General features: G+C 30.5%; 2 protein-coding genes and 2 long non-coding RNA genes across 6 annotated transcripts in view; 1 reads left to right on the top strand and 3 right to left on the bottom strand.

Annotated features, from left to right (window-relative positions):
• LOC143203449 (uncharacterized) overlaps positions 1-27,417 on the top strand; it is a 219,971-nt gene that overhangs the window by 175,938 nt on the left and 16,616 nt on the right. The window lies entirely within an intron of this gene.
• Positions 6,650-9,150, bottom strand: LOC143197054 (uncharacterized). The gene is made up of 3 exons (XM_076405140.1): positions 8,520-9,150; positions 7,740-8,235; positions 6,650-7,637 (listed from the first exon to the last, which is right to left on the bottom strand). The coding sequence occupies exons 1-3, from the start codon at positions 9,018-9,020 to the stop codon at positions 6,772-6,774; spliced, it is 1,863 nt and encodes a 620-aa protein (XP_076261255.1). The 5' UTR covers positions 9,021-9,150; the 3' UTR covers positions 6,650-6,771.
• On the bottom strand, positions 13,248-13,848 carry LOC143194411 (uncharacterized). The gene is made up of 3 exons (XR_013005323.1): positions 13,792-13,848; positions 13,417-13,730; positions 13,248-13,361 (listed from the first exon to the last, which is right to left on the bottom strand). It is a non-coding gene; the product is annotated as an uncharacterized LOC143194411 (long non-coding RNA).
• LOC143196903 (uncharacterized) lies at positions 23,871-25,317 on the bottom strand. Of its 3 annotated transcripts, none has more exons than XR_013005873.1 (3): positions 25,049-25,317; positions 24,400-25,000; positions 23,871-24,259 (listed from the first exon to the last, which is right to left on the bottom strand). It is a non-coding gene; the product is annotated as an uncharacterized LOC143196903 (long non-coding RNA). The 3 variants fall into 3 exon arrangements; XR_013005875.1 differs by having other exon boundaries at positions 25,052-25,317; XR_013005874.1 differs by having other exon boundaries at positions 24,400-24,609; positions 24,664-25,311.

Genomic DNA, 27,417 nt, shown 5'->3' with positions numbered 1-27,417 from the left:
TTTTGTTGTTGTCGGCGTTACGCTGAAAGATAAATTTCGGACATTGCGGCGGCATTTAAACATTCGGAAAATTTGATTGCAACATTTTTTTTAAATATATTAGGTGTTCAAATAAATTCCGCTGTGCGACAAAAAAAGAAGCCACTCATTAATTATATTCCAATTTTATTAATTTGTAAAGAATTATTGCTTTTCTGTTATTCTTCTTTTCATAGGCCTATGAAATATTTTCCATGGATTTATAAGGGATGGTGCTACTGTATATTAATTCGTAACGGGTACATATGTAACCAACTTGCTGTTGCTAGTTCATTGAAAAGCTTCATTTTTCAGTATGTATCATCTCGTTGAACTGTGAACATACATTTTTCAGGGGGTCTTTAGAAAATGTCTGAATTACTATCAAGTAAATCGCATTTGCGTGTAGTTTTACTTTATTATTTCATTTTAAAGAAAAAGGAGACTGAAGGTCATCAAATTCTGTGCATCAATACTAGTTTCGAGATTTTAAAAGTTCCGACTTTGACACCGAAGACAAAGTTCTATTCAGTCAAAAAAAAGACAATTATATGAAGGCATTACTCGATGAAATCCGATCGCTATCGACTAAAATAAATGAGTTTTATGCCGAGTACTGCACACACGCGAGCTTGACAACGGGTGATCGCATATTGCATAACAAGTGAAAATATATTTCAAAAACAAAATGGGAACTGATACCCCACCCACTTCTTATTCTGTTTATTACTTATTCCTACACATAGGCCAATATATATTTTATTTTGTTTGTAGAAATCTAGAAGAGTATTGTAAGGTTGATATAAGTGAAATAAGTTTTCGGTAGTGTTTTCAACTACACTAGAAGCTTTCATGTCTATACAAAATACAAAAGTAAAGGGTTAAACTAAATAAAAATATAGTAGAAAATCCGTGCAGATTGTAACTGTTGCCTTTTTAATTAAATGTTGAAGAAAATACTTCACGGGAACACGATCAAATGGTTTTGCATAATCCACAACAGTTGGCTATGAAAATAGTAATTATATGCACTATATCAACATCGTTATTGCAATGTTAGATGATGCTGGGCAGTAGTTGCATTTTTATGCATTCACGTGAATGTGAACCAAACATACTATCCTGGGATTCTTTAAAAGAACCTTAAACATCGAGGCCAATAAAATATATGTGGTACATGTGGGGTGTTTTGCTGAATTTATTAAATGATTTCGTGTTTATAAGAACATTCGTCTATAAAATTAAAATTATTGCACATGTACTTAAAATATAACACACGGTGGACAATTCTAGTTCACCAAATATTTCGCAAAAAATAAAAGCAAATTGCGACCTTTCTTAGTTGGTGCGGATTCCAAAAAAAAATACTTGAAGGAAATTTTATATCTGAAACACCGAAACATAATAAATATTGTCCAGTGACCACCATGATACAATTCTCAATAAATGAAAATAACAAAACTGCATAAATACGAAAATGAATCTATGTGACTTTTTGTCCCCATGGAATTGGGACTTTTGCTCTAGACAGGTCAGTTGGATTGTTCCTGTGATGGTGGAAGATGACAGCTCGAGATTTCTGAGGACCTCTATGTTAATCGGCTGAGGGGCACCTGGAAGAGTGATATTTGGAACGGTTAAAGCTTATATCGAGAAAATTATTTTTAGGCCTTACCTTTTTGTATAATATGGAAATCAAGCAACTTGGAACAGCAGTCAGATCGATGACACAAAATATATAACCACATCCAGCGGGAAGCCGTGCGGGCTAAAGGTTTAGCTCATCGACAAATTTACTAGGATCTAATCTCAATAGGAATAGGGTTTTTTTAAAATTATAAAACATAATAAAGCGGAGTGTTGATGTTTCTTACATTTCAAACGATATTAAAATGGAAAGTGAGTGACTAAAGTAGTTTTAGACAAAGTTATATAATTTTAAGCAGTGTTTTGAGTTAGTTTCAATATTTCCGTATTGTCGAGATTAGTAAAAGGTTGGATAAAAAATTGTTAAGAATAGTATGATATCATAAAGTTATATTTGATATTTTTATAGAGAAAACAAATTAATGTACCTGCTTTATCGGAAGGTATATAGAGCTGTGAAAGAAAATCCCGACATACAACTTTCAGCCCAATATATATTAAAAAAATTCGAGAATAACAAAGGTTGTCTGTTTTCTTTGTTAACAAGATACTTAAGTTTTCACAATATTGATTTAATTTGATATCTGGTAAAAAAAAGAAAATATTGTTCTTGTATAATTGGACGGTTATTAATTGTACCTTAGACATTGTATATCATTGTAATAAAGGTAATTCTAAAGGCTGTTAATATTTTTTTTATATTTTTTTTTTCAAGAGTAAATGCATTTATTGACAAAGCACCAACGGAATATTGCAGAAAATAAACACATTACTTAGGGCATCAAAAATTAAAATTAATATTGCGTAAAATTTTGACCATTATGAAATAGTTTCATGAAATTTCAATTGGGATGCATGGAACAAAAGACAAAGTAGAAACCAACAGATGAATAAAAGCCCTAGAAGACAAACTAAAGCTGAGCTATATGCAGAGGCGACATCGAAGAAAGAAATAAATAAGCAAAGAACGGTGCAATTTTATTTTAAAATTTAGGTAAAAGAAATTATTATTTTAATCAGACTTGCGTATTTATTGTTTTTGTAATATTTATATTAGATGAGAAATATGGATAAAAGATAAGGACTATCTATCGACAAGGAGTATGGTTCTTGAGAGAATTTTCATATATTTCTATATGTTTTGATATATAGACATTTAATATTTTAATTATTAATAATTAATTTAATAATTAACATACTATTTTAATCCAATTAGCCCTTTTACTCTATTATGACATAAACATGATTAACGTAGTCCATTGTGGTCATAAATCGATCACCAGGCGACCACTAGTTCTGATTAATTTGTAATTTGCAGACTTTTAACCACTTGACCGCCGCATTTAGTTCAATCTATAATTTTCTCTGAGTGTTATCTGCTGAAAATGCCCTAGCAAAGATGGGTATGTGTCATCATGGCATATTCATTCGTGGGGATATCCAACATAAATAAATTGAATAAAACTGGGGCTATTGAGAAACCTATAGGGACACTTGCTCTTTATGACTGAAGAGGATTTTCCAATCTTGTAAGAAATACAGCATTAAAATTATCACCTCTCCAGTTATACCTACTTTTATGAATCTGTAAACAAGACTTTAACATCAAACATTATCGAAAACTTTTATTAGGGTGTTAGTTCTAAATAGTGAACCTGTTTGTAGCGGACAAAATACCCCATTCGGCAATCTTCGACTTTGAAATATGTAGGCTGATGAACCTAAAATCTAAAGGCACAGAAATATCTCGTTTTTTTCTCAATTACCACGAAATATGCGTGGGTATAGATTTTTATGTGAGACAACATCTGAGGCGTAATGCCAAATTAATTTTAATCATACCCGTAGAATCTACACGAAATAACAATGAAGTCACTACGATGTTTAATGTATTGCCTATTGCAGATTGTAAATTCGTTTTAATACTAGACGATATTTTCCTGTTTCCCGTTTGTTTCTCCATTTCTCCATTTCATTCTATTTAAAAATTGATTCAACGCTGGGCGTCCGATCGTGTAATCTATTACATGTGTGCTTATAAAATTCATCGAGCTGTCAAATGTCTAAAAAAAATTAAGAGGTTATAAACAGCAAAGGTTTTGGCAAGCGCTTTGGTTGCTTTGCTAAATTTAAAATCGCTCTATAATATTTATGATTAAATTTATCACTTTTTCAGTATGTCACAGCTGCATTAAATTTTAGTATGGATGATGTGACTAAAATCTCTCAAAAAAGGGAAACAATATGATGTTGTGTTCACCAAAATGAAAACGTCTTCATAAGAATAAGGTGGCGTCTCAAGATCACCTCGATGTTAGTTCAATTCGAGATAAAATTTATGAAATATATCAAAGCAGTTTCTCAATATAAATATAATTTAAATTAATTATTTCAAAGATAACTGTTAATCTGGAAAGTAACCATAGAACATTTAGGGATATGTGGCTCTTTTAGGGATGTAAGTCATACGGAGAGGTTTAACGGAACTTCAGATGTTGATATTAAAAGAATACAATGTTTAAAAGCATATGATAAAATTAAAGAAGATTTTTATTTCAATTTGCGTATGGACATAGATATTTCAAAATGAAACATAAGGACACCCGTATAAAGACGATAATAAAAGATAATTAAAAAGAATAAACATGGAAAAATCTATCTAAAAGCTATCATTTATTATTACGGACAATGCAATAACACCATAATAGCAAAGATCCCAACAAGTGGATAGGCATATGCTGTAATTATGGAATGCCTTAAAAATACAATGTCAAGGAGTTAAGTACTACAAATTTATTTGGTAAATATAATGAAAGAATTAATTGCGTTCTATATAATAGGAGTTTTGACCACCGAGAAAAATATCTATATTACGATATATCGATATTTTTTAAATCATTTTCAAAAAACTGAAAAAAATCTATGCTTTTTTATAATATATACTAGCTGACCCGACAGACTTCGTCCTGTCAAAAAGATTTGTAATGTGGCAGTTTTTGTGCCTACGTATTTTAAAAAATTCTCCTGAACAGAACCATCACCCTGGTGATAGGGCGTTGTGAATAAAAAATAATTAAATAAAACATATATAATGATTGAAAAGTAAGTAATCGCTTTATTGTTAATCATGTGAATCATAATTATTATTATTATTATCATTATATTGCTTTGTGGTATACGATGTTTTTTGTTTGATTACCTGGCGCATAGATAAACAAATCTGATGGTTTTCCAACACGGGAACAGGCAACATACAATTGACCATGTGAGAAACATGGGTTTTCTAGATTAATACCACAAACACTTAATGATTGCCCCTGGGACTTGTTTATAGTCATAGCAAAAGCAAGCCGTCAACATGTCTATAGGAAATTTGCCATTACCAATGTCAATGAGTTGTTTAGAGAATATGTTTCCAGATTGGTCATTTTGCAACTCGACACGCATATTCTTGCTTAAATGAAGTACTTTAACATGTTTCCACAAATTGGAGGACTTTAGACATGCATTGAGTTCATCAGCTGGCGTTGATCGTGGAATCACTGGCAATGTTTAACGAAAATCTCCTGCTAATAAAATCATTGCACCACCAAATCGGTTATTATTGCTACGTAGATCTTTTAAGGTTCTGTCTAAAGCCTCCAAAGATTTTTTATGTGCCATCGTGCATTCATCCCAAACAATCAATTTACATTGCTGCAAAACCTTTGCCATTGCAGAGTTCTTCGAAACGTTGCAGGTTGGAGTTTCATTGCTTTGCATATTTAATGGCAATTTTAGTGCTGAATGGGCTGTTCGACCACCTTCAAGCAAAGTTGCTGCGATTCCCGACGAAGCGAGTGCAAGTGCAATTTTATTTTGTGAGCGAATTGTTGCTAATATTAATGAAATAAAAAAAGTTTTTCCTGTACCACCAGGTGCATCTAAGAAAGTAAAATAAATCCCTCCAGTTTCATCATTTGTTACTTTCATAAGAGTTTCAAATACATACTTCTGTTGTTCATTTAACAGTGGAAGATTTGTTTGAATTTATTCTTTCAAAGCGTTGAGATCATACAGTCTTTCTCGATGCAACTCTTGGTTAAAAGCGTCATGCATTGGACGATTGGGCGCGGTCAGGCCTAATTGAATTAATAGTTTGTTTGACATTATCAAGCACATGTCCTCAATTGAAATCAATGCTTCATTGTAAATTTCTTCACTGATTTGTATATTTGGATTTCCCATTCTATTCCGTATTTGATACAAAATATCATCACACATATAATCTTTGTACTTCATCCACAAATCAATTGGGTTTGATGGGAAGCATGTAGATATGATTATAGAAAACAATGTTCGTATTTGATGAGTGTGTGATGATATTACAGCATCATTGAGAGTTTGATCCCAATGAGCGTCATTTTCAAGCAATTGCAAACGTTGACAGGCTTCTCTGTAGGATCCACACAATTCACCATCAACAGTTCGTAACTGTTGGAATGATGTTGGGCCACGTACATTGACTAATAGCAGTCGTAAATAAAAACATTCATCATTGCTTGGATGTACTGAATAAATCCGGCCAATCGCATCGGTGGAATATACATCTGTATATCCTGGAACTGGTTTTCCTTGTTTCCGTCGTATAAATCTCCTTGAGGATTGATTCCAGGTATAATATTTTGGCATTTCAGAATATAGCAATGTTTGTGCGAAATCATCGTTTTGGCATGTCTCAAAAAAACTGGTTAATGTAGTAGATGGTGGCTGAGCAGCTCTTTGTACTGCGTTCTGTGCTGTAAAATACACTCTTTGTCCATTTTCTAAATGCACAGCTAAGTGAACAACAGAAGGGTGTCTCTCATGAATAGGAAAAGAAAATATTCGCCAAACTGCTTCATTACTACTGACATAGCGGCCCATTTGGTATTGGGTAACTTCATCATTAGAATTCTCTGCACCAATTCCAATCACAGCCATATCACTCCCTTTGGTTACATATTTGCAAATGTATTTAATCGATTTCACTGAATGGCAAGATTCAACGTTGATGTGTGCTTTGAATGTCTTTGATAAAATGGGTGAATATGGAACAATCCAACGATTATCTATTTCAATATCTTGTTAATTTAATTTGACAATTGTTGATTTTCCATTGTCTGCTGTCGATCTGCGACGATACAATGGATAACCGTCATTACCAGTAATTGTTTCCGATATTAATGTCCGTGGATATCGTTTTGAACATTTACCATCCATCATACACGGTGAATTTTGATTAAGAGTTCCACAGGGACCATGTATCATGTTTTTGATAACTACCTCATGCAATCCAGGATCTACTTGTACATTAGGGATTTCAGCTGATATCACTGCATCAACTTCATTTGGCCTTATCTTTTCAACCAACCAAATCAAAATGTGTGCATGTGGCAATCCTCGTTTCTGCCACTCCACAGAATACATCCAGCAGCGTGTCTCACCAAACACATTATGTTTTACGATGAAATTCATTAAAGATTTCAACTTTTGTCTAAAGACTCTGGCTGTAATATCATGACGATCAATGGATGATTTCCCAGGTAATAACTCCTGCTTAATTTCTATCCATTGCGGATTGCATGTAAATGTGATGAACAAATCTGCTGTACCATAATGACGAACATACGACATGGCATCTTGAGCATATTCGTGCATATGCCGAGGGCTTCCGATGTATGTTGCTGGAAGAATAGTCATCCGACCGACATTCTGTGCATTTCCATCAGTATTAATCGCATCTCGAAGGTGGATATACTCTTCAGATCGGAGTTTGGTTTGATTCAGCCTGATGAATGTTAATCTCTCCGTTTCAATTTTAACATACATGTCATCAACATATTTGTGATATAATCGCCGACATTTCAATATGTGATTATCTGCATTTTCCCGAATCATTAGGCGGTATGAATAATAGTTCATTGAACTGACTTTTTTGTTGGTTTCAGAACCTGTAAACAGATTTTGTTTTAATAACATTCAAATATAAAATTAAAATACATAATATAGTGACTGAGATATTATCGCCATAGCTAAACTAATATTTTAGTTACCTGTAATGGGATTTATCATTTTTATTGATAAATCGTAGCCATCTTCACCTTGCCAAAATATAATGGGATATTGCAGTGCATCATATGAGCGGTGTGTTTCCTTTATAGGTTGTAATTGAAAATTCCGACGATGTAAAACAATATCACGGGATTCCAAGTTTTCTCCAACTACAACGATAGCAACTTCATCAATAGTTGGTGCATTAAAACGTCTTGTATGTTGACCTGCAGGTGTTTTATCAGCTCTGATTACAATTTTGTGATTATCGGATGGCATCAGATCCAGGGCAGTTTTAAACAATATAATCAATTGATTGTGTTGATGAAATAAAGTTTGTAATTGTTCTACAATAGACCTTTTTACTAAATTGTTATGTGCACAACGCAGATCAATTTCTTGTGGTGAATTGCCCATAAAATAAATTTGCAGGAATTTGTTGTCGCTATCTGACACTGGTAACAGTGAACCTGCTCTGTGATATATTTGCCCTTGTATCTGTAAATAAAAAAAATATTATGGTGTGGTATAAATTAATGGATTGTCAATGATCAAACTTAAATAATATTTGATCTTAAAAAGTATATATTTAGTTTTAACTAATATCTATCAAATATAAAATATAATAAAAGTGTCACTGAAACTGAATCACCATATAATATGATGACTAAGTGATATATTTCGTAATTATTAAGAAATTGAAGATTAGTAACACATCTTAACTTTGGTGACAGAAAATTTTGTTCGCTAAAATAATTATGAGTAACTGCTATAATACATACCTTGAAAGTTGGCATAAAATTTTCCCGAACTGCATTTGTTGCCCCAAATGAAGTCATTTGAAAGCAATTGTTATATTGTTGAATATGTGTCAAAAAGTGTATAGAATCTGTTCCTATTCCTGAAACCAATGAGTACAATGGTTCTGGTGGTGGATCCAATTGTATCAATTTCACTTTACCATTTGAGCAACACAATCCATTGGCTTCGTTTTTGTATTTTAATGCCTTACAGTGTGAGCAAACCAAGTTCATAGAACCAATAACAACACATTGGTAGTTACTGTAGTCAATTGACACATCGTAACTGAAAGCAGCTGGATTCAAACTTGCGCGATTATTAGTTGAATGTCGCGCTCGCGCTTCACGCGTTTGTGATATCCGAATTCTTTCACGTTCATTTCCGTCGTCACGTTCTTGTGCAGTACGATTAGATCGGTAATTAGCTTGGTTTATAGCATTTCTGGTTCTTCTACCTAAATTGCTTCGTCTTATAGGAGGCATATCAAATATAAATTATTTTTTCACTAATCACGAACTAAACAAACACTAACTAACTAAACACTCTGCACAAAACACGATATACGAATTTGTTTCGTGTATCACTTGACAATTCATCTGTCATCTGTCAAAAGTCATCTGTAACAGACAACTTTTTTTTTTAAATTTGATATGACTTGAACTCAAATCCTTTTAAGCCGTACGAATTGTTTTATTTATTTAAAATTTGAATTAAATTTTAAACAAATAAAAAATTTTAAATAAATAAAACAATTCGTACGGATTAAAAGGATTTGAGTTCAAGTCATATCAAATTTAAAAAAAAAAAGTTGTCTGTTACAGATGACTTTTGACAGATGACAGATGAATTGTCAACTGATACACGAAACAAATTCAAACAAAAAGGGCTATTTTTGAACTTCAACGAACATTTTAAAAAAAGATTTGGCCAAATTGGTCCAGGCGTTGTTGAGTTATGCGCTTAGGAACATATTTTGCGATTCATTTTTATATATAAGATTAACATAAACCCTTACATATTTATTGTTTTTGTAATATCTATGTTAACTGAGGAATATGGATAAAGGATAGTCCCTATCTATCGACAAGGAGTATAGTTCTTGAGATAATTTGCATATATTTCAATATATCTTGATATACAGACACTTATTATTTTAATTATTAAAGTAACATTCAATATAATATTTTAATTAAAATAGCCCTTTTACTCTATTATGAAATAAACATGATTAATGTAGTACATTGTGGGCGTAAGTGGATCCCAAAAGCTCGATTGACATATGCTGTAATTAAGGAATGCCTTGCATAATATAAGTTCTAAAAATACCATGTCAAAAAGTGAAGTACTACAAATTTAGGAGAGTTGGCCGCCGAGGAAAATATCTCTATTACAATATATCAAAAACAAATAAAATAACAAAACCTCTAAAATTATAATATTTAGGAAATATAATTGATTTTCTTGAAAATATATCGAAAAATAGCGGCTTACAGAATATCGATATATCGGTAAAAATATCGATATATCTTCGGCAGTCCTACTATGTAGTAGATCTTTTTAGAAATACGCCTAAAAAGAATACATATAGGAACAGATTATTAAAATATATGGTCAAAGACTGCATATTTAATCAATTCGACTTGTTATAGGGTGTGGCGGAGAATTGCTACAGTAGACATGCAGGTCAAAAAGATATATGAGCAAAACCTGTTTCGATATGTAGAAAGTACATGGGTTTTACTGGAAGAAACTAAGGAGAAATACAATGATGTCAAGGCCTTGAGAAGCAAACAGACCAACGAAGGAAACATTAAATGTTAAATGTTATTTAATGAAAGTGAAATACGTTACTTTAATATACAATTTTTATTTAGATAGGCCTCCAAGGGATACTACAGATGGCCTAGAAAAGAGTTCAACGTAAAGATATTATAACAATTCTAACCGACAAGCCATTGTGGCTGCAAAATTAACTGTTGTATTTTGATATTATGTATTGAAGTATTAGATGTTCTATAAAATTAAAATAAATTATATTTGACAATATTACTTTTACTAACTTATTTATTTACATTAGAACATTATTACATATCAAACCATAATTAAATTAAAAGTCAAAGTCAAATGGGTCAAAAATACAATATTTTGGCGTCATAATAGATTGCGTGAGTTGACCATTTTATTGGATAGACTATATCTGTTTTAAATAATACTGAAGTTCGAATATTAGAATACTTGAAGAAAAATAAAAAGAAACAAATAAGCTACTCACGGACATATGACCTGTATTCGTTAGCGTTAAATATTGCAAGTGAATTCCATATATATAGAAAATATGGAAATAAGCTTTTTGTTATGCTAGTAACCAAATCAACATTAATAAACTATATGTTAACTTAGGTTTCCGAGCACTTGTTGAAATTGATATTTATATCACACAAGAGAAAATTAACACTTTCCTACTGAAAATTTTAATTAAAAAAGAAACTATCGATTTTATTAATATTCAGCTCCGTTATTTCTTCGGAACTTTTTGCTGAACAACATATGTAAGACTAGAACCAAGGAAGTTCGTGTTTTTACTTTACTTTCCTATTCTCCAAGGGACTGAACTTTTACGCCAACTGCCTTAAGACATCCGAAATTCCGAAGTGGTTAAATGCTTCTCCGCACAAAAGTTTGACCAAGTTTGTGCAAAAAATTCTCAGTTTGGTTACGGTTGTTTTCTTTTTAATTTCACACTTTTCCCAATAATGTTATATGTTCTAATCAGATATCCTGTACATATTATAATTTAGTTTAGATAGATATTTATAGTCGACGATATATGTCATCAATGCCGTCGAGCGTATTGCCAAATTCAGTTTGTAAAAATGTTAAATTCGTTTTAAACTCGGAGTAAAATATATACTGACTATATAGAAAATTGCCAAATATTTTCTTTTGCTGGCGATACTGCTATTATGGCTTCATAACGGACAATCAGTTTGGATGAGACTACATATTATAACTTGATATGTCCATGTCATTTTGACATATAATAGAAATCAACACATCTCTACACATCCCTATGAGACTAGATATATGTTACCATTCAGAAAAATATTTAGGACGGCTAATATAAAGGAACAGTAAGAAGAACTAGATGTTAAACATAGAAGAATGTGTTGGTTTCGAATAACTTCTACCCTCTCAAAAGAACGAAAGCAATGTTATTCTTAAAACCATAAGAAAATATAGCATTCAGATTCAGCGTTGTACCGATAACTCGTGTTTCATCAAAGATAGTGATTCCTAAAAAGATTTGGAAACGGACGTCATCAATCAGATCAGAAAGAACTTGTCCAGAATAATGAACAGAATCAATGTCAAACTATCATTTTAATCATAATAATATGATGTTAGTGTATACACGAAAGCAGAGCACTGCCTAGTTTACGCGTTAAATTAGTGTATCTTTATATTTTTCAGATTTTTTATAATGAGTGTAATAAATAATGCAAATATATCATTGACTTTGTAATGTGCTTGAAAGCTAATGTTAACCTATTGAATGTGGATGATAGATTTAAATTATATAACGGAAGAGTGGAAAAGTTTAAACTAAGTATATCATTTCCCTTTCCATTGAGATAACGCATGACACACAAACATTTCATTGAGATTTAACATTTCTTGAAAAAAATTTTCTTCAGACTGTTCCAATTTTTTGTTATCTTTCCAGCTACTTATCTCTATTCATACTTGTCCATTATTTCCATTTTATCTCATTCATCAGTTCCTTGTTTTTTCTTTTTTTTTTCTTTAATTTATTTTTTGTTATATTTTCGGATTAAAGTACTTCCTTCGTTTTACTTACTATTTACGTTTTCTAAAATTTTCATCAATTACATATGTTTGTTTATCTTTTATTATTTTATATATTCGTATCTTCTTCTTTCTTCCTTTGGAGATTATTTAATTCTTGATTATATTCCTCTCTATTTACTTTTCTAGCGGGAGCTGAAACAATTGTCCTCTTTCTCTTTGGTAGAGATTCACCTTTTCTAAATTCTATTGCTTTATATATTCCAAATAGTTATTTTGTTAAATATCTCAAAGTAATGACTTGAGTAATGACTACTGATTTTTCCTGACTTAACATGTCTTATTCGCCACACACTGATTCCCTTTGTTCCTGTATATAAACATTTAAAATAATTTTTAAAAAATAATTTAAACTGCCATATATTTGGATAATACAAATGTATTCTATATAAATAAAATTTTATAACAACTTACTTGTAGATGCATTCCTTTATACTTCTCACACTATGTATTAATTAATTGCAATACAATAAAAGTTGCAATAGAACATTTTTTCAAATAAAGGCAAGGTTAATATATTTAATGGAAAAGGGCTTACCTATTAAAAAACCACCACCGTATTAAGAAATCAAGACTCAAGTACATAAAAAAGTAAGGATGTTAATATTTTGTGTTTTTTAGTATACCTTTCTTTATTTCTTATTAGATCTGCTTTTCTTTTCCTTGATATTTTGGCAGATTACTCTTCGTTATCAACCAATAATACAGCTGTAGCAAGTACAATAGTTTTCCAAATAACTACTTATTCAGGATTAATGGTATGCAATATTTTCCTTCACTTCTGCAATGCCTATAAACTGGATGACTAATTGATATTAATTAAATATATAATTATCCATTACCTTGTCAAAATTCAATGCTGAGAGATTCTGAGATTCATATTGGCTACTTGTATTTGTCTCAATATTAAGTCGCATAGCATTCTTAACAAACAAAAATACTTATATAGACAGACTCTAAAATTCATTTGTAAGAAAATAATCACATCTATATTTTTATGGAAATTATTACCTTGAAAATTACTTCTTATATAGTTGTATATTAGCTTCTTGGCTTCTTGTTCGCTGAAAAATTCTTTAAGCAATAATATTTTTTTCTTTATCGTCCTGTGTCTTCCAACTTTCCAAAGCCTTACAAATTCTTAAAATAGAGATTAGATTAATTAACATCTGTAGTAAAATCATTACGTTGAGGACACAGAGAAGGCAGATGATCCTTTTTGTCATCGGCTTTAGTTGTGCAGCGAGCTCAAGGTGACATGTCTGTTTCTTTCTCTTGCTACTAATTATATCTTATTACAAACTTGACATATTAATTTAGTTACACTATAAATTTCAAGTCATTTAATTAATATATCCTATTTCTAACAACTGAAACTAAACTTACCTTTGACTCTCTATTTTTGTATTTCTGCTAAAATGTTAAAATGTCACAGTAAAAGGCCAAGAATATAACTTTATAAAAAGTCATATCAATTGCTTTAATAGTTAAACAAATAAATTACCAACGTTTAATCAGAGCAATACGATACATCACCATTTCTTTTGAGTGCTTGGCTTGCAATACCATGCAATATTGCCAAATCCAAAGGCAAGAACTATATATTGTACTAAATACTAAAAAAAAAACGTATATACTCTATTATTATTTTTTGTTTCAAAACAAAATATGAAAATGAGTTTCAGAAAGTCTTGTTAAACATATTATTTTTCTAAAATAAAATACATCCATAAAGCAAATAGCTTAGCTGTATATTTGGCAACATCGGCTTTTATATTTCGGTTTACAGGAAGTATGCTACGAATATACGAATAGTTCCGAAAGTAGCCGAATCTCTGGACCACGATGATTTTTAATATATACTATTATTTATTCGATATCCACATATTGTTTTTGTGTTGTCTGCGGTAAAATATTACAAGGGATATCAATTGATATATTTGACATATGTATCTTAAATTAACTGTATTAATATCAAAAATTTAATGTACAATATTCTATTTAATAATTCCTAATTAGTAATTTTAATTGTAATACATTAATAAATAAAATAAATATTCTAATATAAATTAAATTGAAATATTTCACTAAAATGGCAAACTAACATAGACGTCATAAAATATTATATTTCACACTATAAAATAATCTAAAATTATTATCGTCCATCATTCAACGACGTATAGCGCCAAATCTTAATGAAATAAAACCTTTATTCCTACTGATACTGTCGGTGATCTAGGTTTTATATTTATAGCGGACAATAGCGCCGGTGGATGAAAATTATTTGTAGATCTAAAAAGTTTATGATAGATTAGCTAAATGAGCTCAGGCGGGTGACTCATACACGTCTCGACAGATATCAAGCAATCATGGAAATATTTTACGACGTCATGTGGAACGGGATTTTCTTTCATTGTCGTACGGCTTCGCAATTTAACTTACGAGCATTTTTAAATTCATGTCGTACATGTATTTTCATTCTTTATATCTTTAGTATAATTGAGAAAAATTGTGTTTCTTATCATGGAATTGTGTATAATATTGCTCAATTCACATATTTGATATAATTAGAATAGTAAATAGAATAAACTACTTAATAATACTAGTGATCGGCCTATAGTCGTTATTCGATCGCAATTTATTATGGTAATCATGTTTAGCTCTTCATAGAGTGAGGGAATAATTTTAAACTAATATGTTACTAAAACTTATTTTCACATTTTTTTTAATATAAGATGAGCAATTGAATGGCTGGCGCAGTGATAAAGGCGATAGAAATAAAAGATATAAGCCCACTGTTGCGATAATCGCGAGTTCTAATCATTACCATCATAAATATATAATCCGACAAGGAAAATGATCCCTGTCACGCCAGTTACCAAACTGGATAAGACCGGAAGTCGGAAGTCTTCTAAGATGATTTCTAAGTTGATCACTCAGTCAGAAAGATTATTTTCAGAACTGTTACATCAGATTATTAAATATAACCGTACATAATCCTTCTTACTTTTATGTTATAAAGATAAGTATAGAATAATAAATTAAGTGATACATATTAAAACAGAGACCTATATTTGACTTTAATATGTATTTAGTATTTAGCAATAACGAACACCATTAGGTAATTTATTTGTTACAATTTAGAAAAGTATATTAAAGGAATTAATTAACAAATATTAAATATTAACTATTTATATTTCAAACCTTCGGACTGTAAAAAATTAAAATAAAGTTCAAAAAACAATATGACGTATAGTCAAATATCTTATAATATTAATCATGCAACGCCCTAATATTTATCAATACATTTTTTACAAATTTACAATTATTGATATTATCTTTTGTAGTATGTAGTTAGTTTCATTTTAATTGCTGCATAAGTACACAAGGCTGATTAAAGTATAATTTCTTTAACTAAAGTTTTAAATAAAATAGGGCTTATTTATCCTATTCATCGATATCACTCTCGCGGATAGCCCATCTTTAATTTGTCTTCTATGTCTTTCATTTATCTACTGCTTTGTCTTATGCTCGAACTGACAACTCATCAACAAATGAGGAATTATTGTAGTGGGTTTATTACCTGTAATATTTGGTGACTGCTTTGTTAAGAAAACATTGACTAAAGAAACCTGAAGTGAATCAGAAATTAACACCATTAAAAGTTATGGAAAAATCTTAATATTCTTTAGAATTCCCTCTAGCACAATAAAATATGTCTCCAAAGCCGTATCAATTATTATCAGCCCTGGAGCAAGAACATTTTGTCTTTTCGTCTGATATTAAATCAAATGAAAAACTGACATTGGAATTCTAAACATTTTGTAAACAAAATTCGTTGTAAACAAAATTCGTTGTAAACAAAACAATCTATGTTGGTATGAAATGTTCACATAAATCGAGTTCCTTCCGATAAAGCACATACATTAATTTGTGCTCTCTATAAAAAATGTAAAATATAAGTGTACGTGATCACGCAATTTTTTATCATTTTTGTTCAAACTTGCCATAAATTTTAATAGTTCCAACAATACGAACATATATAACCGTCATATAAATAATGTGAATAAAGTCAAATTTTTCGCTAAGCCGATTAATATATTAATAGTACATATATAGTGAGATATAATACCTATTGCTGATCAAGCAAATCATTGTCAGGCACTCCGAGGTCAATAGAATGACCTTTATATAATAATCGTATATAATTAATTCATGATTTAATTATAATCACCCGAAGACTAAGATATGTGCCGTTAGATTGGGCAAGCAGGATACATGGATAAGTGATTGTATGATATAAAAATAGTCTAATCAAAGTTTATACATACGTCATCAAGATGATTAATGTATTGCCTATTAAAATTTGTAGATTCGTTTTAGAATCAGGCAATATTCTTCTTCTCATTTTATTCTCGTTAAAAAGAGGCACAATGCTGTCTGATTAGTTCGAACACGTAAACGAATGAGCCTGTCAAAGTCGTCCATACGTATGCAAAATTCTTGAAAGCAATAGTGATAAGAGGTTATAACTCTAACATTTAAACTATTGTGGGTATATAATTAACTGTAATTTGTAGATGTACTATAATATTAAAATAAACTATATTTGATAACATTTTGTTCAATTATTTTAGATTAGAATTTTGTTGTATATCAAAGCCAAACTGCAGCATTGCGACGTTTTGATGTTACAAATTTAAATAACGTATGTACAAAGTAACATTGAACAGACTATATATAATAACACAAGATATGTAATACAAAGATTGGAAAGGAAAATGCTAGAAATTAAAATCGAAATCATAGGTGCCAAGAAATCTTGATTGTTAGTGACTCTCTTAAATATATTTATTCTATTATTCCAATTATAATTTAAACCTTAATCATTTAGTTTAATTTTAATTTAAAAATTTGAAGGCATACTCGATGATGGAACGTGTAAAAAGCAAAATATGCAAAATTATTGATAGTGATACAAGAAATCATTTAAAATCGATTGGGGATGAAGACATTTCCTAATCAAACCTACAATGTGAACGGCCATCAACTACAGTTGATGAGTTTGAGTCGAGCACTGCCCACACGATTCGAGCAAAGACACATTCAAGCTCAACCACATATTGTGAACCCAGTGAAAAAGCACTTGGAAGCATTGAAATGGGAAGTGGTACCTCAACCGCCGTGTTCTCCAGACTTTTTTAATTCCATTTACTTGTTCTGACATATAAGACTTGACCTGCCCAAACAATGCTCCATTTCTTATCAAGCTATGGGCTAATATGTGGATAGCCTCTAAAAATACATCGTTCTATTGATATGGAATAAGTAAATTACCTGAAAGATGGAAAAAAGTTGAGACAATATATAAACAATATGTTGAGTAAAATACATTTTACCGATTTTTCCAAACAAAAAATAAAAGAAGGCTTCAAAATCAATTTATATGCTTTATATGAATTATAATAATACTGCACAGACCGGGCCAACGAACGAAAACGAATGAGATTCGGAGTTAGATGCCGAACATTCGTTGGCCTTCGATGAAACGTACATATTGAATTTGTTGTTAAGAGAAAACGTTCGTGGACGGGAAACCGTATTTTTCAACGGTGGCGTCGATTATAACGTATATACCGACCGTCCATACCGCATTCGTCACGACACTCTACGGATTGCAAGCGAATGCCAAGAAATCTTCGTTGGCCGTCGTCAAACCGTCCAAACAGAACTAAAAATATCCCAACAAACCCATTCTTTGTCTTTCGTTGGCCCGGTCTGTACCCAGCAGAAGGCCAACGCATGTTCAGTGTCCAACGTCGAATATCATTCGTTGCCCTTCGTTGGCCCGGTCTGTACGCAGCATAATAGGATATTTTGAACTTAAACATAATTTTACGTTAAACCCATTAATTATTAAAAATTATTAAGTTCATTTCCATAGTTGATATTTATTAAATATATATTAGTAGCTTTAATATATATTAACCATTTTGGCAGCTTAATAGTTGCAGCAAACTTGTAAATCAACTACACAATGAAGATTGCAAAAAATTACTGATAAATAATTTTCCAACGATTAATGGCAAAAAATAATTAACTTTAAATTTATCATATTAACTATGTGATTAAAAATCTTAGGACTCTTAAGAGCAGTAGTCTTAAAATTACAGCGTTTTATTAAATACGCAGCGAAAGCAATTAATCTTTGTATTTTAAAAAAATAAAAATACTTTTGGCTAAAATTCTCATGAAACCAAAAGAATTAAATTTCTCTCTAAAAGCTTTTTTATTGCTTTGGAGATACTTAAATTACTTCGGAATAAAATTCAATTCCTTTTTGTTAATTTATTTTTTATTGGTTTTTGCAACAAATCTAAAAAATGCGTAATTTTCTCTATACAGTTTATATTCGGTTACAATAATAGAATATATTTCGACACTAGAAGCTTATAAATAAATAAAATAATTACTACGACTATGCACACATGTAGAGAGTCAGACATTGAGACAGGTTTATGTAAGTCTACAACGTTTTTGTATAGAAGATTCTAGTGCTAAATTTATTTTCTTATTTGCGCATAATTGCTGAGTATATATCTTTTTGATTTGAGACTATTATATTTGATCATATTTTATCACTATTCTGACTTCAGGACAAAATATAACTAAAATGCAACAAAAAGAATATGTATTGCAATTGAGACTAAAAATTAAAAGATAATTTGCAAATAATATACTAAATATTAATCAATATGATAATAGAATAATTGGTAACTCCTAATGTTAATAGAACCAACATGTGATATTAAAATATCAATGTCTTCTATACTATCAAATTATATCAAAAGCACTTTAAACAAATACTCTGTTTTGAAAACTGCAATGACTTTAGAGGATCAACCGTAATAAGTATTTAAATCAATAAATACAGTTAAGGAAGAGTTATTAAATGAACTTTATTAAACACATTAAACGAATATTACTTTTTTTAAAACTATGTTTATCAATCAAATAATTAAAATAAAAATTAAGAAAAATTTTGTATAAAAATATAAGTATAAAAAATGGAAAACATAAAATTATTGTTAAAAAACACAAAAAGATATGATGTATTAAAGTGGTAGCATCATCCATAAACCAACAATGTAGCATGTTTTTTTTATAACATCTTTATTAGATACGCTTAGTACAATGTTAATTATTATTATTATTATTACAATTAATTTATTACTGCTTTTCCTATGTGCTTGGATTAATTAACAAGCAAGACGAGTGCGAGAAAATACAGCAGTATGTATTCCTCAATTATACAATTATAATTATTTATTAATTATTAACTTATAGCTATAGTTTACACTAATAATACACACTAAATGTTCACACAAGTTCGTATGGTTTTGTTCGTTTCAATCTCCCGACATCCTGTGCACTGTCCAGCAGTTGTATTGCTTCCACGTTAGAATGATTTAGTGAATCTTCTTTCGTGTTTCAAAGCGAAATCCTGCACAACTTCGCAAATCCATTTTATTTCCAGGTCATCGTGCAGTTCTTCATTGGTTACATAGCGATAGGCATTGGTAATCAATCGAAGAATCTTGTTTTGACAGCGCTGTATTTGACTTGATTTGAATTTGAATTTTTAGTGCAACCCCATATTTGCACCCCATAGGTCCAAATTGGCTTTATAATTGTATTGTAGGTCAACCTCTTTGATTTTAGATCAAGTTGAGAGTATCTTCCGACTAACCAGTATAGTTGTTTTATTTTGGTTCTAATGTGTTTTGCTTTTTCTCTAACGTGATGCTTCCAATTTAATCTACCGTCAAGATGGATTCCAAGGTATTTTGTTGATTCTGCTCGAGCAATCGGGCATCTATTGAGTGATATAATTAAGTTTTTATTATTTCGCCTTAATGCAAAATTAACGTGGACAGATATGGAGCTATTAAGTTGAATTTTCCAATATTTTGTCCATTTGTATGTAGCATGTGTACCGAAAAGTTGTTATCGGTTTCTTTACATTCTTCGATCACACCGTGGCATATAGCTGATCTTTAATTTTGCCTACTATTTTATCTTATGCCCCGCATGGAAACTAATAACTCACCAATCAATGAGGAATTAAAATTCTATAAAGCTACTTTATAATTGTTGATATTTATTTTAACTCCTGAGGTACAAATTAACATATCAATTTTCTGCAGTACTCGGTTAGTGGTTTGTTACGAAATAACTTTACGAAAAGAGGCTGAAATGAATTAGGACTCAATACCAAGAAAATTTACAGTTCTCTTACAGTTTTCAGTTTAATAGTTCCAATAATATGGAAATAACTGAAAATAACACAAAATCCTAAATAACTTTCAATACTTGAAATTAAATAACTTAATTTGTAATAATGTTCAACATCGTTTCAAATGTAAAATATAAGGATTCGTCGTCCGATTCTACCGATTACCAGACAGATTTCGATTTTAAAAATTACGGATCTGTAGTTGATTTACGCACAACAGAAACGCTGAATACAGTATTAAAGTTGGAGGTGGCAGCGTGTCTACCAAAATCTGAAATATTTGTTTATATATTTTGTCTCATTAATCTTCCGGCTGTCTTGGTTGCATGATTTGGGCGCATTTTGTTTTATTAATTTTTTTTTTATTTTTGACGCATATTATGACGAGTATGGACATGAACGAAATAAACCGTTCGAGGTCTGCGCGAGACCATGCGAGAAGTTTCGGCATGTAGACGAATCTATCCGTTCTCGATATTCTCTGGTAATCGAAATCAACACATAACACGTTCGTCTCTTCTCGGAAAGTTTCGGTCACCAAAAATCATTTGACGGTTTTCAAAGTCATAGTTATTTTGTTTATAACCATAATTTTCACAATAGCAGCATGCCAAAACAGAATGTCTCGCAAATAATTTTTCGATATTACATGTAGTTTTTTTTTTCTAAATTGCAATGTTTTTCGCTAAAAAATATGCACCGCCAGAGCCTTTCTAAAAGAGATCAAATTATTATAAATATTTCCAATCGATCTAACATTAGTTTACAATTCCACCATTTGTCAATTTCTTCTTCAATATGCCTGATCTAGTTCATCCGAACCGAAGGGGTTATTAACTGTTCCTGTTCCCATTTCTAACTAAAAAAATCTAAACAATTTTTATTCCAACGCTTAGCTGTTTTCATCAACTTTTGTTATCTTAACAGTATTTTTATCATCATCTTGTAATGAGTGGCCCTCTTCTGAAATATGTATATCTCATCTAATACACATATTGAAATAATATATCTTCCTTGACTGAAAGTTCCATTCGACTTTTTCGTATGTTATCTTTACACCAATGAAATCCTATATTACCTAACAGTCTATGAAAGGATCTTCTACATCCCTCAGAGAGTTGCATATCTTTAAACTCTTTATGGACACTTCTCGAAATTTGTGTTCAAAAAACTAATCACGTTTTTATACATGTCATATATTTTATCTCTGATAGAGCTAGGATCAAGCTTATCTTGATTCGTCACCCCTTACTTTAAGGGTCTCTTGTTGGTGAATCTAAAATTATAATTTTCATGTTTTAAGATATTTAAGTGACTCTATGCTTAATAATCTTCCGTGCAGCTGCAACACGCAAAAAATATTTTCAATAAAAGCCGCTGCAATATAGCTACTTAATAATTAACAGTAAAACTGCTTACCACTTGAAACAAAATGAGAAGGAAAATATTATCTGACTAAAATGAATTTATAATTTTTAATTTATAAGACGTGATTTCACTTCTATTTTGAACAGACTATATATAATTGGCTGCGATGACGGAATGCGCACTTAAATAGAATGAATAATATTTCAATTTAGTTTGATTATATAGGATGTTTAAATTGTTTATAAACTTTCTTTTAAATGAGATGTAAATTTAACGATATTGTTTCTCTTTGAAAAATAATTCTTCATAATACGATTAGAGATACCAACATTTTAAGACATTTAGTAGAATTTATAGCCTTAATTTAAAATAAAATGTAAGTTGTTTCAATGGAGAATAATTATCTAGAATGTTTCACAAATTTACTAATGTACCTCTCATCATCACTAAGTAAATTAAAATAATAAAAATGAAAGGTTCTATCAGTATTAGATATTGAAAATATTAATGAACACGAAAGAAATAAAACATAATTGTTGTGAAATAAGTAATATATTTAAATATTTTCAAAGCAAGAGCATCGATAAATTATATTTCAATATTTCTGTTCTGTGACTTGATCGTCGATAAACAGGTATGCTTTATTACATTTGCTTGCAGTTTTTATAATTCCATAATAAAATTCTTATAAATTTTAAAATACATTAATAAATTGTAGCATTTAACAATAATGAAATATTTAGATTACTGCAGTAATTTTAAAAGAGATATACTTAATTAAATAATTACTATTTTATATTATTTCAATATATAATTGAAAGAAAAACATAAAACCTATCAAAACTTACAAAAAGAAATTATTAATTCTCAAATAATTTAACAATTTAGCATTATTCCTACACAGATACAATGCGCACTAGTAAACGTAACCCCTCCCGCCAGCCAGATGGGCCGAGTACTGACCGAGAGAGTGAAATAGATGATATGACATTTTAACTGAAATTGTCTCTCTTTGCTCTGTCAAAAAACTTTGCTCTTAGATTATCTCTATAGATAAATGTAACAATACAATATCATTTATATCTTAAAGATATAATAAAAAATTACGGCCAGTAAAATATATAAAAAGTGCAATTTAAGTGTTATACGTATTTATGATTGTTCAGTCTATTCTTTTTTTGCTATATACTATTTATATATATATGCAACTGTATGGAATCCATATAATAATTACATATAGCATTGAATAATTTCTCATTTTTGCTCTTAACTGTTTTATTTATATTTCAAATCCTCCTAAATATACGATATTTTATAAGTACTTTGCTCTTATGTTGTAGATCCACATAATGTTTTCACACCGAGTGTTCTCTGTTCTCTTAAAAACGGATAGTGTCTTCTTATAAACTAAGCTGTTTATTAGTACTAATATATGTTACACTTGTTTCTTTATCTTGTTTCTGTTGAAAAGGCTGGTATCCGCCTTTAGAAATTGAGGGGAAAAGTTGAATTGTTTTTAAAATGTCTTTGATTGAATACAAAATAAGGTATTTTAATGCAGTAATGTATAATTAAATAGATACTGTTTAAATTACAAGTCCGAATTACATATTGTTAGAGCTGTTCCACATTTCAATATATAGTTAGTCAGTTCAACAAAACAGTGAATTCACATTATTTGAATTATTGAAGTTAACTGGTCGCAATATTACCGCATCAACTCTGGATTTTAGTTAATTTTGGCTTGACATACAACAATATTCCAAGATAAATAAAATAATTAAACAAAAATACTGTTGTCAAATTTATTTTATTTTAACGTTATCATCTAATCTACAACTAATGCATATATTCGCAGGACTCAAAATATAACTAATTATACATTTATAAGCTTGTAGGCTAAAGTTGTGTTTTATTATATTTACATTGAACTATTTTCCACACCACCTATTAGCTACAGTTCCAAGTACATCTATCTTTTTAGGTAGTGGAGCCCCTTGATGCCTAATCCACCTAATTAACAATTGTATATCCAAGTAATATATTTCATTTTCATTCGAGAGCATTTTCCTTCTAAAGGCATTTTGACATCACTATTTTTTCCTTAGATTGTCATGTTAGTATCTGTATACATCTTTCTTGCTGAAACTAGATTTAATCACTGCATTCTTCCTATTGTATTTGCCATATCTGCAAAATAATCAGTATTATTTCTCTCCTGTCACATTTTGTATGTATATTCTACAATTACACACATATCTATGCACATAAATCGCTCACACTCCACATTAAGACTTCCTGCAGTTATAGTAAAATAATTATATACTCACCTTTAGTTGTTTTCAGTTTCATCACCCTGTCCTGGAAATTGTAAGCATTGAATCATTGAAGTGAATAACTAAGCTGTTAATTTCTAATCTGTCTAACATTTGTTCATGATTCCATCGTTTGTCCATTTTTTTTTCAACGTGTCTGATAGAGTACATCTAAACCGAAGGTGTTTTTAACCTTTTCTATTTCCAGCATGAAGAACAATATATCTGAAATAATTATTTAATAAATATTATTACTTTGAACCTAATAAATTGTAGTACCAGCACTACTTTTTTGATTAATTTTTGTTATCTTAACACTATTTTTATTATCATCTTGCCTATATCTCTTCTAAATCATCAATATACGTCTCATCTAAATACACAAATTTAAAAAATAAATTTTCCTTGATTTTATTATATGCTTTTAAAAATTATATTCCTTTAAAAATTATATTCTTTTAAAAACAATGTCTGGAAGTTCTATTACAACTCTACGTGGGTCATCTTTACACCATTTAAATCCTGTTTTATCCCACAGTATGTGAAAGTATTTTTTACTTTCTTAAAACAACTGCACACTTCTAAGTTTTCTATGGATGCTTTCCAAACAGTTCCACTGAAATAATTGTACTAAAATATGATTATATTAAACAATCTACCTTACTACTAATCTCTCGCTGTTTCTATACATTTTATATATTTGATATCTGATAGAGCTAACATCAAGCTCATCTTGTTTCCTCACCAGCTACGTATATGAGGGTTTCTTTTTGGTGATTCCAAGATTATATAGTTTTTCATTTTTAATATATCTTAGTGATTGTTTCCATACTGATTAGCTGCAAAATTCCTTAAACAATATTTTTAATAAAAACGACACCAACTTAGTATTTAACAGTAGCACGTTAAATACTAAGTATCAAGATCATCATATATCATATTTCTAACGCATTTCAATACATTTTAACGCATCTAATAGCTTTTTTATTTTCAACCAGAATTATATTAAACAGTTTATAACCTATAGTTATTATAACTAACGTTTTGCAGAATGTTGAGGACCTTTAACAACCTTTGACTTTTGTAGGCTGATTTGGTAACATATTTGATAACATATCAGATAACATTGTATCTCCTTTTAATTAGAATAAATTAGAAGGAAATCATTATATCACCTTTAAACAAATTTTCAATTTGTAATAGTTAATTCATTAAATATATTAGTTCAGTTCCAACCTTCGTAGGGTGAAGACGTATTTTCAATACGGTCCAAGCTATAAAAAGATACCTTTCTTTAAAAAAAAAACCCAGTATTTTATTACGGTTATTTAATTGAGTGTTAAAAACGCATAACAGATGCGGCTATCCGTCTCTCAGTGGACCTAAAGTGTAGTGAATACGCGTTTACGTGACCAGACAAAAGGACTGCATCTCATTTTTATTAGTGTTTAAAATTATTTCATCTTATTTTACAACAGTCCTTTTGAAATTCATTTATAGTATTTATAGTAAAAAACTAGTGCTAAAATAACGTAAGTGAAAAATGAAGTGCGTGAAATAAACAATGTATTTATTTTATTTTTTTTATCCTCTGGAAGTAAATTAAATAAAATATTAAAAATTAAAAAATGGCAAACCATAGCGATTCAACCAAATCACCTGCACACTTTGATATAAGATTAGAACAAACAGCAATAACGCAAACTCCACCATCAGAATGGACTACAGTCATTAACAAAAAACGATTGAGAAGTCCGGAAGAAGAAATCGCGAGGAAACAAACAAGAATCAGTGACTATTGGTTGCAGAAACCGATAGAGACAAAAAACAGTTTTAGCAACCTGTCGGAAGAAATTGAAGAGAACATACAACCAAGCCCTGAAAAAGTTGTTCCCAAACCACCACCAATAACAGTCTATAAGGTAGGAATAATAAAAAACATCCATGATTTATTGAAAACCATTACTACGAACTACACAATTAAAACAGTGAGCTATGAAACTATTAAAATCCAATTGTTCGAAGCGGATCACTTTAAAGTTCTTATAAAAGAATTAGATGAAAGAAACACCCAATATCATACATTCAGGCCAAAATCCGAGAGAACATATAAATTCGTATTAAAAGGATTACATCACGGGACGGATTTAAACACCATCAAGCTAGCACTAGCTGAAAAAGGCCACGAGGTCGTAAATATTCACAATATACGACATCACACGACAAAAAAACCTCTGCCTATGTTTTATATAGACATAAAACCTAATGGAAATAATAAGGCGGTGTATGAAATCACCAAATTGGAAAATAATATTATTAAATGCGAACCACCACATATAAAAAGGATCATACCACAATGCACAAGGTGTCAAGCGCACGGGCACACAAAGACTTACTGTCGCAAATCATATAGATGCGTAAAATGTGCAGGAGAACATAAGACAGGAGATTGTACTCGTAAAGTTCGCGATGAAAAAGTGAAATGTGTTAACTGTAACGGAAATCATCCAGCGAACTACAAGGGTTGCGCAGTTCACAAGCAACTACAGCAGAAACTCTATCCTGCCTTAAGGGAAAAAAGGCATCAACAAAAACAATCCACTACTGCCAATCTACCCACTAGAACAAGTCAACCAGACATAACTTATGCCCAAATAGTTGAAAATGGTTCAGCACAAAAACGAGAGACAATATCTCAACCTACTGAAACTAGCAACATCTCAAGATTAGAAAATATGATGGCCAAACTAATGGATCAAATGAGTACGATGCTTGGTTTACTCACAACCGTCGTAAGCAAACTTGCCTAATGCCTGAAACCAATAGCTACAAAATCGCCGTCTGGAATGCCAATGGGCTCCAACAACACGCCAGGGAACTAAAAATGTTCGTAATTGAACAAAATATTGACGTTATGATGGTTTCCGAAACACACTTTACGGACAAAAATTATTTGAAAGTTCCTAAATATAAGCTTTATCATACAAATCACCCTGATGATAAAGCACATGGAGGTACAGCCATAATAATTCG

The sequence above is a fragment of the Rhynchophorus ferrugineus genome, unplaced genomic scaffold (genome assembly GCF_030347505.1).
Source record: "Rhynchophorus ferrugineus isolate W39M unplaced genomic scaffold, kcgeb_rfMv2 rfM1, whole genome shotgun sequence".
NCBI lineage: Eukaryota > Metazoa > Arthropoda > Insecta > Coleoptera > Curculionidae > Rhynchophorus > Rhynchophorus ferrugineus.
Note: the sequence above shows the minus strand (reverse complement) of the source record. Positions and strands in the feature narration are given on the sequence as shown.